The sequence below is a fragment of the Schistocerca piceifrons genome, chromosome 9 (assembly GCF_021461385.2).
Source record: "Schistocerca piceifrons isolate TAMUIC-IGC-003096 chromosome 9, iqSchPice1.1, whole genome shotgun sequence".
NCBI lineage: Eukaryota > Metazoa > Arthropoda > Insecta > Orthoptera > Acrididae > Schistocerca > Schistocerca piceifrons.
This window is the reverse complement of record NC_060146.1, coordinates 133,250,902-133,265,387: the sequence shown is the minus strand read 5'-3', so window position 1 is coordinate 133,265,387 and position 14,486 is coordinate 133,250,902. Positions and strand designations below refer to the sequence as shown.

The 14,486-nt window shown below is 38.5% G+C and overlaps 1 protein-coding gene across 4 annotated transcripts in view; it reads right to left on the bottom strand.

Moving 5' to 3' along the window:
- Window positions 1-14,486, bottom strand: part of LOC124716917 (nuclear RNA export factor 1-like) — a 134,424-nt gene that overhangs the window by 14,637 nt on the left and 105,301 nt on the right. For 2 of the 4 annotated variants that reach the window (XM_047243486.1, XM_047243487.1), the window contains exons 11-12: window positions 7,786-7,959; window positions 2,828-2,964 (exon numbers count right to left, since the gene is read on the bottom strand). In XM_047243486.1, the coding sequence (XP_047099442.1) occupies window positions 2,828-2,964; window positions 7,786-7,959 (311 nt within the window). Of the gene's footprint in view, window positions 1-2,827; window positions 2,965-5,157; window positions 5,304-7,785; window positions 7,960-14,486 lie in introns of those variants that run through there. The other 2 variants (XM_047243489.1, XM_047243488.1) reach the window with 2 other exon arrangements.

Genomic DNA, 14,486 nt, shown 5'->3' with positions numbered 1-14,486 from the left:
TAATAATAATAATAATAATAATAATAATAATTAATAATAATAAGTATACTCAACAATGCGTTTTTTTCTTCCTCACACTTTGTTTTCCCAGAAAACAGAAAGGCTGTGCTTATGGCTTATGATTAGAAGACTATTACAGAATATGAATTTGCAATAACAATAAACAAGACTCACAGTTACAAAAAGGGGGGAAGAGGAGATTGGAAGAGCATAGACAGAGAGCTGGCACAGGAGGTAATGGACTGAGAGAGGGGAGAGGCACACTGGGATTGTACCCAATTCACTGACATATTTAGCAATGGCGAAACACTGCAGGGTTCATGAGTATGGTACTATAGACAAGATGGAAGCAACTCGGTTGAATGTCTGAAAGCACAACACTGAATAAAATACCTTTTTTTTAAATTAAGTATCCACTTGTATTTCTGTAATTTCTTGCTTCAGTTTCCATCTTGGCGGTGGTACAGGGATGGTCCAAAGAGTATGAATGAGCTAATATGAGCACCACATCTCTGGAGCTCGTGTTCTGGCACATGCATTGTATTTTGTTACCCCGTCCCCCCCATACTGTATAGGATGAATCACATAAGAAGCAATACCTTATTTTGTGAATGGTTACACATGTCAAAACACAGTTTTCAGCAAATGTTAAGAGCATCAAGGGACACACATTTTTTGTTTAGTTAACTTTTTAGTCCTGGTGTCAACTGAGATATTGAAGTAAGTACTTTTTTTACAATGGAACTGTATACTTTTTACAACTGCATCTGATAGCTCTTTAGAAGACAATTACAGTCATATAGCCTTCTTGAATGTTGACATTGAAACCTGTCGCACAAAAATTCAAGAAATGTCCTAGAATCTGAGAGCACGGTGGCCGGAATCAGCATTAGCTGTGCAAACACCGCCAAGCAGAGCTCTCATACTATGCTGTGCCAGAACGTCAACACATTTGCATATTAGTTGTCTGCACTGCACACTGCTCATTTCTGCTCAAAATTCGATGTGTGCAGACATGTACACCAATGAGGAGAAACTGGATATATTACTCCTATATGGTGAATGTAAAGGAAATGTCTTACAACAGCACAGCAGTATAGGGCTCTCTATCCGGATCAGCGATGTCTGACATGCCAGACAACTGCACGAATTGTTAAGATGCTAGTGTGATCAGGCTGCTCGAAAGTCAAAAAGGCGACAAGAAAGAAAACAGAGAACACGAAGTAGCTGCGTTGGCTATGACACTAATGAGTCCACACAGTGGCACGAGACATATGGTCAAGGAATGAGGAATCAGCCAGACAAGTGTTATTCGCACCCTGCACAAACAGAATTTCTGTCCCTATCATCTGTCACTACACTAGGTACTCGATGCCTCTGATTTTGAATCCTGTACAGAATCTGTCAGTTTGCCCTTCAGAAAGTTAGAGATGACCTGCATTTTTCCAATGTGTGCCCTTTACCGATGAAGCGACTTTTACTAATCACGCTAATGTAAATTTGCGTAACATGCACTACTGGCTGCTGCCAAAAATCCACACTGGCTTCTTCACGTGTAACATCAACAACTGTGGAGTGTAAAAACATGGTGCAGTGTCATAGGCAATTACATTGTGGGACCTTACTTCATCTCAGGTGCTCTAAATGGACATTCGTATGCAAACTTACTGACAAACATTCCGCCAGTTCTTCTAGAAGACGTACCACTGGAAATACGACAGTGTATATGGCTGCAGCACAATGGTTGTCCAGCACACTCGTCCCATGTTGCAATGCAGATACTGAATGAGAACTTTCCTGGACAATGGATAGGACGAAATTCTGTTGTCAAATGGCCTGCGAGGTCCACTGTTTTGACTCCTTTCGATTTCTTTCTTTGGGGAGCACTCAAAAATGCAGTCTATGACAAAGCCCCAACTGCACCAGATGAAATGTGTTGTCAAATTGCCAGTGCACGCTCTATCATATCAACCACTGTAATTATAACTGTTCATTATTCTTTCTATAGTCATGACTATAATATCAATGAGCACTGTTGGAATTGACCAACTCATACAAATACCTGGGTGTAACACTTTGTGCAGATATGAAATGAAATGATCACAAACGTTTATTCACGGGTAGAGCAGATGGTACACTTCAGTTTATTGATGGAATACTGGGTAAGTGCAATTAATCTACAAACGAGTTGGCTCCCAAATCACTCATGCGACCAATTCTAGAATATTGCTCAAGTGTGTGGGACCTATACCAGATAAGACTAAAATGGAATATTGAATGTATTCAGAGAAGGGCAGCATAAATGGTCACAGGTTTGTTTAATCCACGCTAGAGTGTCAGAGATTCTGATAGAACTGAACTGGAAGATTCTTGAATACAGATGTAAAATATCCTGAGAAGGTCGACTAAGTTTCAAGAACAGGCTTTAAATGATTTACATATTATTCAAAAACAGATCATGAAGATAAGGTTAGAATAATTACTGCACATAGAGAGGCATTCAAACATTCTTTCCGTGCTCCAAATGTGAATGGAACAGAAAGAAATCCTAAAAATTGGTACAATGGGACTTATCCCCTGCCATGCATCTCACAGTGGTTTGCAGAGTATAGATGTAGAGGTAAATGTAGATGGGAACAAAATTAGAAGATTATTAGTCTATGTCTACTGCAGTTTCTTCTTCTTACCCCTAAAAAGTTCTATACATGTTACTACAGCTTTCACGATAATGACATCAAAACAGAGGACTAACTGAATAAAAATAAAGTAGAAGAGAGTCAAGTGCAATATTTTTTTCTGTAGGGATCCAGTAAAAAATGACACATACCTGCGTGACCACTCAGCTGTCATGTCGGTAAGCTGTGAAAACTTTTCAATCATAGAATTTTTATCACTCTCTGTCACCTCCCTCGGTGGCCTGATTTTCTTTAGGACTGTATCTGGCTTTGGGTATTTAAATGCATTCTGTGGGGAAAGATAAATAATTAACTGCCATCTTATTTACTGTTAGTTATTATTTCACAATACTTGAAGGTTAATGAGGAAACATAGTAAACAAACCTGTACAAACTACTTGCAACCTCCACTACAAAAGAATAAAGTGCATGCAATACAGAACTAACAGTTATACAAGTGACCAGGTGAAAGTGTCAGACTGATACAACAAAAATTATTGAGGAAAAATTATAAGTACACAATTCATTACACTCTTTTAGACACAACCACAGATATATGCTTATAATTGTGACTGTTCTGCCATAAATTGGCCATCTTCAGCAAGCACAATTTTTAAGCACAAATCACATTAGGCATTTCTGTTAGAGAGGACTTTCTTCAAAGACGATTTGGATGTTGTTGCTAACATCACTTATTACAAAAAATAGTGTGATGGTTCAAATATGCTTTATAAAAGGAGGAAGATGTAAACAGAGAACACAGAAGTGGGGGTCCCCATGAATGGGATTGACTTTTTTAAATCACTTATAGAGTAGGGTTCCAGGCATTGCACTCTACAGCCACTGGCCTAGGTCAGCCCTCATTTATATGTAATGGACAAAAAAGAAATTCTCTTGATCCACTACAGCCTTTAAAATAACACACATTTTGGAAGCAGTGGCATTAGGCTAGTGGTTAAGTAACTTCGATGGTGTGCACAATGTTATGTGTCTGAGTCCTGTTAAGTGCTATCTGTAGTTTTTAATATCTTTATGGAAACGTCTGAGATCATTATTTTTATTTAACTAATTTGTTTAAATGTACATATTTTACTTCTAATCCTTCACCAGTCAACATGCAAGTCGCCGCAGTGGTGTCAACTCGAAAGACTTGCACCAGGCGAATGGTCTACCCGACGGGAGGCCCTAGCCATCCTTCACCATGCCATTTGAATAATTTCATTTAAATTATTGTATTAACTTTCTTTGTTGCTCTCATTTTTTCTTTGTTTCATCCTTTTTTCTTTTGGACTATTTGCTCACACGATTGTAATTTTTTAAATTTATCCATTGTAATACAGAAATTGTTTAAAAATTACTGATCTATTAATTAAAAAAAAAGGATGAAATAAGTCTACTTATGTTGGCTGTGCTGTGGGGTGAAAAATTTATTTTTCATTGTTAGACAAGCAATTTTTGGTTGTCAATCCTCAAACAAACATTTACAACATAAATTCTTCTCACACCACGAAAAAACAGTAGTTAAAAAAATAAAACAAAATTCAAGAAAAATGAGTAATAGAAAGAATGATTCCAATAACATGCAGAAAATACAGAAGGATAAAAAGGAGTAAACTTAAAAAAGAGTAAATACACAACAGTAATTAGAATCATATGTCCAAAGATAAATTAAATAAAGAATGAAATGAAGGAAAAAATGAGAGCAAATAAGAAAGTTAATACAACACAGCAAATGAGAAATGAAATAAATCATAACAAATTAACTGAAAAAATTATAATCAGGTATTTCAATAACCACACAAACAAAATTAGACAGCATCCAACGAGACTCTAACCCACAATCTTAAACATATGAGCCAAATGACTTAACTGCTAGGCTACGGTGCCATTTCACCAAACAGTCATAATATTATCACACAGACATTATTAGTACAACTGTAGCCAAGATAAAGAACAGTGCAGGATGCAAAAAGTTTAATCAAATCTTGATAAACAAACACAAATGGCCCGCATACTGACAGTGAACCAACACTACACATCATCTGTGTTTGTTATACGGTTTTGTTATGTTTGTGTATTTTTTGACAGTGCTTATTGTGGGTACATGTTTTTTTTTATTTTTATATATTAGGGGCATTCAAACGAAACCCAGTCACTAGTATAAAGTAACAGTAACGATTTTATTAACTCAAAAATGTAATTATACACAGCAAACGTACTCAAAAATAGTCGCCAAAACTGTTGGCACATTTATCCCATTACGACACTAGCCAGTCTATTCCATCCTTGAAGAAGCTAGTAGGCTGCTGTTGGATACAGGCCTGGACCCAGACAGACACTTCGTCATCCGTTGCGAATCGATGTCTGCGAATAACTTGTTTTAGAGGTCCAAACACAATAAAGTCACACAGTGAAATGTCAGGACTTAGTCCAAGACTAAAGCACTCACTTCTGCAACCATTTCCGGTATGATGACATGATGAGACTGTCCAGGACTAGTATCATCTTCCAGTGACTTGTACCCCTCAAGGAATCGTTTGCACCATTCCACAACACTTGAACAACTCAGACTGTACTCACCATATACAGCCTTCATCCGTCAATACATTTTGTGGCCTCTATCTATCTCTGCCAATAGAAGTGAAAAAATGATGAACTTTCACACATACAAAAAAAAATTATTTTGTTATGTTTTTGAACTTCCACTGCTATGATTGTGAAACCTGAATTCTTCCTGGTCATGGTGACAAAGTTTTATGAATTTATTCGTAAAAGTATAGACAGTGGAAATTAAAATGTCCTGTGGTGTCTCTCCTGCTCCAAGACGGCCTATTTGATGTCCTAACCCTCTTAAAAAATTAAAAGGCAAAGCCCACTTGCTTAGGGAAATGCTTCAAGAACTAGAAGAAATTGGCATAAAAAAGCAAGAAACTGAAGCAAAGAAAGAAATTGAAGCAAAGCAAGAAGTAAGCAAAGCTCGTTGTTCTGGCCCTGATGGGACAGTCGGGACCAACCGACTGCTGCATCATCCTCTGCTGGTAGTGTTTCTGGATACGGTAAGGAGGGGTGTGTGAGATCGGCACACTGCTCTCTTGGCCGGCTTGAAAGAATAAAATTTAGAGGTGGGAAGGTATCTGAGACAAAATAGTTCTGAGAAGAAAGGAAGGAAAGGTGAACAGATCAAGAAGTACTGGGGGAAAGCACAGTGCTAAATTAGTGACTTAAACGTAGCCCTTAGCCGGCCGGTAACAAAAGAAGAGGAAGAGGAAGATAAAGAAGAAGAATAAAAGCTTTACACATGATTATTAATAGACTTAGGTCTGTGTGGAAAAACTAAATGCTATCCACATCAACTCCAGGTTCACAAGTTCCTAATCAGTATCAACAAGCCTTGCACACCCACACCCCCCTCCAGGGAATGAAATTTCTAAACCTCTTTAACCCATTTGATAAGTTCTGACGGTAGGCTTGCCCTAAATTATTTTCATCTGCTGAAGTGCATACACTAAGCTGTGGGGCTCTGTTGTGGTCTGATTGGAATGTCAGTCAAGTAAAATTTTAATTAATTTCTATTTGTATCTATCAGCTGCACACAACAAAATTTGTTGTTTGATGATGGCAAATTGATGAGAGGTAATCTCTATCACATTTTGTATACTGCTAACAGACCCTGCAGCTTACATTTCATAAAAAATAATGTAGGAACTGGTCATAGACAAATTTTCATGCAACGTAACTGCTAATTTGTGGTGCTGCTTCCTACAGCCACGTGCAACAATCACAACTAACATTAGTAAATGAAAATTGTATTCCAGTATTGACAATGGATGAGTGGATGATTGTCGTTGCATGTACAACCACAGATATGAACTTCTGACCATTCTTTTACCTGTAATAATTGATCCACATCTGTATAGACCTCCATGAACAAGCCTTATCCTTCATTCTTTAAAGAGCAGTATTCTTCTTCAGCATTTGTCCATGGAATGTTCCACTAATGACATTCATCTGTGATATGCTATAGATTACCACCCCCACCAGGGCCTATATGACACTCCTGCCATCAAGAATGTTAATTATTCAGAGAGGAAAATTGTGAGCACCATCAAACTGAGTGTGAATAGTAGAAAATTTCTGCTGGGCATATTCATACGTAACCAGTTTGTCTGCTGTATTCTGTGGCAGAGGTGGGGAGCCAGCACAGTATGGGAAACTGCCACAATCAGACTGAGAGGTATACCAGAAAAATGGTCACTAATGTAATGGACAAATTTAAAACAAAAACAGGATAGAAGAGTAAACAGTAAACACTGTAACTGACAGGGCAAAAAATTCATAGAACTAAACTTTAAGAAATTTCCCGAATTCATTAAAGGTATAATAATTTATGTGCCCTGGCCATTTATAAATGAGCATTTGTTAAAGCAACTCTATTGTCTAATTTAAAAGTTATTGAAAGAGACAGAAATGTGCAAATAGCCTGGGAACTTCTGGTATTCAGATGTGGATATTTTTTATATGTTCTGATACTGGGTTTTACATTTTAATATTTAATCCTACTTGCTCGTCGTGCAACGTGCGGTGGACGGATTCAGTTGGGCATAGTCCTAACATTAGAGCTGGTGCTGCACAGAGTGCCAAGGGAGATTTCAGAGTACTACAATCCTATGTACTTCCACAGATGTTGAAGGCAACTGCATAAATACCGAGCATAGAAACCGGAAGCAGTTAGCTGGAGTACAGATCTTGTTCGTGAAAGAACAGCTGACAGTAAAACATTATGTGTTTGGCTGAAATAAACAGAAGTATGTGTGGTAAACTGAGAAACTAATTATTTGATTAAAAGAAAAGCAAAAATAGAATAATTATGTTATTTGTGAATCTGAATGACAAAAGCAGAACTGCTGCAGTCACAAAGGGGTAGTAGTTCACCTCAAATTGTGGATAAGTGGTTTACTGTTTGATGACTCCAGAAGGAGAAAGCAAATTACAGCAATTCTGCAACTCATCATCTGCTTTATGTCCCCGATGCACAGCATCACTTAACATCCAAATGCAGCACAGGATACAAATACATGTTACAGAATACAATTCTTGTAATTCAGCTTACCTCTGCTTCTCCCGTTGCCGCATTTGTAACGTGCACAATGTCATTGACTATCTGGTATTCCTCTTTCGCTAGTCTGACAAGGACAAAGGTACGCATAAAATGTCGAGGCGATTCGTCTTGTTTTGGTGTTAGCTCTTTGAACACCCCTGTAACTGTCAATATAGTCTTTATCTCCTGTAAAAATAAATATAATTTAGAGAACTGATTACTGCAGCAACATTTAGCAATAGTTGTAACGCCTAATTTGTGCTCTTAAAAAAAAAAATGCATTTTTCTAGCAATAATCTATATTACTGTACTATAAAACTATCCCAAAACCCAGTACCACTTGCATTTGGAAGGATGACAGTTGAAACCTGTGTCTGACCATTCTGATTTAGGTTTTCTGTGATTTCCCTATATCACTTCAGTAAATGGCAGGGTGGTTCCTTTGAAACAGTGTGGCTGACTTCCTTCTCCCACCCATCCCTAATCCAATGGAACAAATGACATTGCTGTTTGGCCCTCTCTCCCAAATCAACTAACCAACCAACTAACCAAAAAAACCTGGTACCAGATGCAACATACGGGCAACAAAAATTTGATTTTCAATATTTTGAGAATTATTGACCGAATTTCAAATGCTATCACAATCTACTCATTAAGAGGTATTATCTTATGTTAAAAGTTTAACACAAGAGGGCAAGTATCATAACTAGAAACTTTATGTTTGTCTTGAGGCAGAGTAACTCATGGCATGCAAATATGAGGGCTTCATTCATCCAGCATTTGATAATGAGAGCACTTAGCAACTTCCAGCAAATTTTACAGATAATTTTGAACCTTTACAAAACTTTTTCTCACTGACAGCTCCCCCCATCCCTGCCCCCACAACACATCTCACAAAACAATGAAAGGAAGACAGTTTATTGATTGATACATTTTTGCTGTTCATGCAGTGGAACTTCAGCATTAGGCATGATGTTTTAATTTATTATTTCTTTACTACTGACTCTACTCAGAAAACACTTTGCGCATAGTATCTGTATAATAATATATCACTTAATTTACCTGCAAAATTATGTAGCTGCACAACAAGGTAGATAACAAGATACAGTGCCGTAAACATTGAAATCTGTGACAAATTAGCTTTTGTTTAAAATGGAGCACAAATTTCCCTGAGTATATTCATCCAGTGTTCATAATGAGAGTACTTAGAAACTTCCAACAAACTGTAAGTATAATTTCAAGGCTATCATAAACTTTTTCTTGCTTACAATCTAAAAAGACAAATATTTAACACATTAATTCATGTGCAAAGTAATCAGATGTTTGAAGTTGTTTTATATGTGAGTACTCAATTCTGTAAAGCATTTGGGACTTACTGGTGGTAGTCTAACACAGGTTAAATCATGAGCAGATATAAAGGCAGTCTATGTTTGAAACTATTATTTATGTATAGCTACACTATGTGATCAAAAGTATCCGGACACCCCAAAAACATACATTTTTCATATTAGGTGCATTGTGATGCCACCTACTGACAGGTACTCCATATTAGCAACCTCACTAGTCAATAGACATCATGATAGAGCAGAATGGGGTGCTCCATGGAACTCATGGCCTTCGAACGTGGTCAGTTGATTGGGTGTCACTTGTGTCATACGCCTGTATGTGAGATTCCTACACTCTTAAACATCCCTAGATCCACTGTTTCCGATGTAATAGTGAAGTGGAAATGTGAAGGGACACATACAGCACAAAAGCGTACAGGCCGACCTTGTCTGTTGATTGACAGACTGCCAACAGTTGGAGAGGGTTATAATATGTAATAGGCAGACATCTTTCGAAACCATCACACAGGAATTCCAAACTGCAGCAGGATCCACAGCTAGTACTATTACAGTTAGGCTGGAGGTGAGAAAACTTGGATTTCATGGTTGAGCGGCTGCTCATAAGCCACACATCATGCCGGTAAATGCCAAATGATGCCTCGCTTGGTGTGTGGAGCATAAACATTGGACTGTTGAGCAGTAGAAAAACACTGTGTGCAGTGATGAATCATGGCACACAATGTGGCGATCTGACGGCAGGGTGTGGGTATGGCGAATGCCCGGTGAACGTCACCTGCCAGCGTGTGTAGTGCCAACAGTAACATTTGGAGACGATGGTTTTATGGTGTGGTCGTGTTTTTCATGGAGGGAGCTTGTTGTACCCCTTGTTATTTTGCATGGCACTATCACAGCTTAGACCTATATTGATGTTTTAAACAGCTTCTTGCTTCCCACTGCTGAAGAGCAATTCAGGGATGGTGACTGCATCTTTCAACATGATCAAGCAATGCCAGGCCTCACCAACTGACATCGCTACCTCTCCTCAGTGCAGAACTCCATAAAGAATGGGCTGCCATTTCCCAAGAAACCTCCAAGCACCTGATTGGACATATGTCCGCGAGAGTGGAAACTGTCATTAAGGGTAAGGGTGGGCCAGCACCATATGAATTCCAGAATTACCAACGGAGGGCGCCATGAACTTGTAAGTCATTTTCAGCCAGGTGTCCGGATACTTTTGATCACATAGTGTATATAATCTCTCTGTAATGTAGGCTCTCCCCCTATCAGAAAGTGGAAGGCAAAGAAAAAGAATCATTTTCTCAGTAAACCTTCTCCCACACTGCTGTGGAACGTGAATGGGATCAGTATTCATAAGAAGGGACTGTTGTTCTCCTGACAGACAAAGCCACTGTGTCCCTGTTAAAGAGGCTATAGCCCCCACAGATAGGATGATCTCAGTGGGAAAATGGCTGCAGGTGGTGTGAGAGTATTTCTCAATGTGGAATACCCCTATTCAGCTCTCCTTTACCCACCTGTCTGCTAGCAGTCGTGCAATAGTGCGCACGACAAATAACCACTGGACTAAAAAAAAGTCACCCCCACATCACACTAACACCATGTGACTCTCTCTTTCTTGACTTGATAATAGCTGCCATTTGGTGAGAAAGAGTATTCACAAGTTTCTTCAGGTATGGCGCATAAGTTGAAGCTATTACATCCTGCAGAGCTTCCAGATTGGAGGCATAATGGTTGCTAAGTATCAATGGTTGTCCCAAACAGTCACAGACATTTTGTACGGAATTATTTGTGATATGGCGCCTGAGTGTTTGTCAAGAGAGCACTTTGGCACTTTGTGATAAGGTCTTATGGGACCAAACTGCTGAGGTCATCAGTCCCTAAGCCTACACATTACTTAATCTAACTTAAGCTATGGACAACACACACACACACACCCATGCCCGAGGGAGGACTCGAACCTCCGACGGGGGGAGCCACATGGACCATGACGAGGTGCCTCAGACTGGGGGGCTACCCGGCGTGGCTGTCAAGTGAGGAATGTCTGTATGCAGCTTTGTGAAAACAGATGTCACCATCTTAAAAGACCTGAATAATCACAGCTTATTCATAATGAAGATGCAGAAGACAGGGCAGCACTTGGTCACTGAAAATATTGAAGTAATAGCTTTGTTTGTATTCAAGGCAACCTGAGTGAGTGGAATTGAGTTGTGACTGGCATGGTTGTAATACGGGTTATTTGAAGTGCAGCAAGTTGAAGCCAAGAGAAATTCAGAAAATTACAATCTGGAAATGTCTATAAATATACATAGGGTACATCACACTGAGATAATTCATATCACAATAATGGACTTTGTTCTTTTGATTCTTAATCCCCCCCATGACACAATGCGAAGGTTTCACGATGATTGATACTTTTTCCTACTAATGTTCTCTCTCAAGAGAAAGCAATTACCTGACAGCAAAAAGATATTTGGGTTTTTACCACCTGGACAGAAAAAAGCAAACTTTGTACTTAAATAAGAACATAAATAGATAACATCCTTTTTAATGAAAACTTTTTCAACAGTGGAAAATTCAGATGTACTGAAACAAAAAAATAATTTTCGATGTCATGTGCACTTAGAAAGCAGACAAGCTAAAAGGGATGACACACAAAGATGCTGTTTACTGCCTTCTAAATGTTTGATGTACTTATATACATATATTTTCTTATGAAAATAAATATAAATGTTTTGAAATTGTTATACAAAACATTTGCTATTCTTTCAATTCTCAGGAGTGTGGAGAATTTACATTACAATGTTTGTCAAAAATTTTTGCTTTGGTCATTGATGAATTGAATTGCTATTGGTTGTTCCTATTTCTGTTAATACATTTCAATTTTTTCTTAAAAATGTTGGTCCCTCATAACCTTACTTTTACTATTCAGGTGCCAAATTGCAGACAGCTCTCACAACACATGTAATTTTGGCACTGACGTGTAAATGAAAACATCCATTCCTGGCTGGAATAAAATGCCAGAGGTGCTACAGTAGACTCACCCATCACAATCAGTCAGCTGAGATGAGGAAATTACTTGTTTAAATGGGTTTAAAATTGCAACATTTGCGTGTGTCACAAAAGATATATAAGACATTAATGAACATAAGCAATTCACATAATCTCTAATATTCTTTCCAAAGTGACTGGGAATACTTGATCTAAGTGTCATGGACTGGGTAGGGGCTGACAGGTCGAATCTGCAGCAGTGGCCTGCTGGTTCCAGTGGGTTATGAGGGGTGCAAATGTATGATTATCACACTTTTTCAGAAGGGCAGTGAACAGTGAGAATTGTTCCCACCTGGAAATAAAGATCAGATGTGTGAAATTCTCACTTATTTATTTTTTAACTCAAGAATCGAAAAAATTTTATTCTTGGAAATGACATTTATGAGTCACCTTAATTTTAATGACAGTAAGACTAGCTGTCAACAGAAGTGTTCAGAATCAACATTTTTTTTGTTACAGAAGTAAAGAACTATTTAAGTTTACTTTCTTTATTTGCTTTGATACCTGTGGTTGGAGTAATTTTCTAGTGTCCTCCAGACCACAACTAACAGTATTCCTGATGGTATAAAACAAATTGTGGCCAGCAGACCTTACCAAGCACTTCTACCAGAGGTACTGAAGAATTTGTTATTTGAGTGATACTGGGTGACAAACAATGTGCTTCTGACTAGAAGAAGAATTGTTTGCAAGAGAGTCAGAGGAGGAGTATAATGTGACAGATTTGTCGGTACTAGCATTCGGACTCCTGCAGCTGGCATAATTTTGACCATTTTCTGTTTAATGGACTTTTAATGTCATATATTCAACGTCTTCTTCCACAAGGATATGGTTCCTTTGTTATTTCTGTTCATTTCACACGAGATGAGTGACTGCCGCAGCTGACTGGGGGTTTGTCTGCCGCGCAATATAGACTGCCTGCTGTAGCGCCTGCCAAACGGGCCAAAGATATGGAAAACACGACTTCTGTGATATCTAAATTCTTTTCCTTTTCTAAGCAATAAATTATTGGCAATTGTTTTCCACATTGAGGAAATGATCATAAATAGTATTAAGTCTTGTTCATCAGTTCCACTGAGCAACATGTAATATGGGTGGAAGAAAATATTACATATTAACAGAAATAACTGGACTGCAGTTTTTTGTAGTAGTGATGAAAAAAAAGAGCTCACAACTAAATGTATTCTGACTTAACTGCCTTTACGCATATTGAGCCTACTATTTGAAAGAAAATCACAAGAAAAGGAACCATTATAAGAGACTGCCCATAAAATTGGATTGTGGGTGTGAGGTAGTTGCTGGTGAGGAAAGTCTTGAATAATAGGTACCAAGAGTATTTGGTGTTGAATCAGATATGTTTATATGAAAGCCTAGGTTGTAAGCAATTGCTATGGAAGAGGAGGCAGCTGTTGAAGTGGAGGTTTTGCAGCTCAGTATCCCATTTTCCAGTACTAATATTTCATTATTTACTCGGTTATTTATCCATTTTTTTATTCTCCCTCTCTCTTTTTAATGATCCACCCCCCCCCCCCCCTCCACCTTTTCATCCCTTTTCCACCTACATTTTTAAAAATGTATTATTAATTCCATTTTTGTATCTCTTTGTCTTTAATGCATCTTTACTTCACACTTTTCCACTTCTATAATCTCTGAACTGAAGCTGGTGCAGTGTTTAATACAGTCTGATTAAAATTACTTGGTAGGGGACATCTGTCACTTGCCACTACAGTGCTGCCACATCCACTGCTGGCTACCACTCAGTTATAGGCAACAGACAAACACGGCAGGTCGCTTCACAAATGCTGTTAATGTGAAACGCAGAGCAATGTCGGAAGCGGCCGGCATGAGGTATGACAGAGATAGGAGATGCTGTGTCGACAGCTGATTTTAAGTGACTAATGACTGAACTCCAGCAGTTGATGCGTTTTGAAGCCCTGAATTTAAACTCTTGTCTTAACCTAACCACAACCTCATTATTTGCAATGTATCTGAGGAAACAGCGATCAGCCGGCCGAAGTGGCCGTGCGGTTCTAGGCGCTGCAGTCTGGAACCGCGAGACCGCTATGGTCGCAGGTTCGAATCCTGCCTGGGGCATGGAAGTGTGTGATGTCCTTAGGTTAGTTAGGTTTAACTAGTTCTAAGTTCTAGGGGACTAATGACCTCAGAAGTTGAGTCCCATAGTTAGTTGTAAAAAAAAAAAAAAAAAGCAGCGATCAACAAACTACAGCATAACTAAAATCATGATTGCTTTGCTCATGGTATTTAAGGATAACCTCTATGACCAAACTCAAGACAAAAAAATCTCATAATCTACTTGTTTGCACA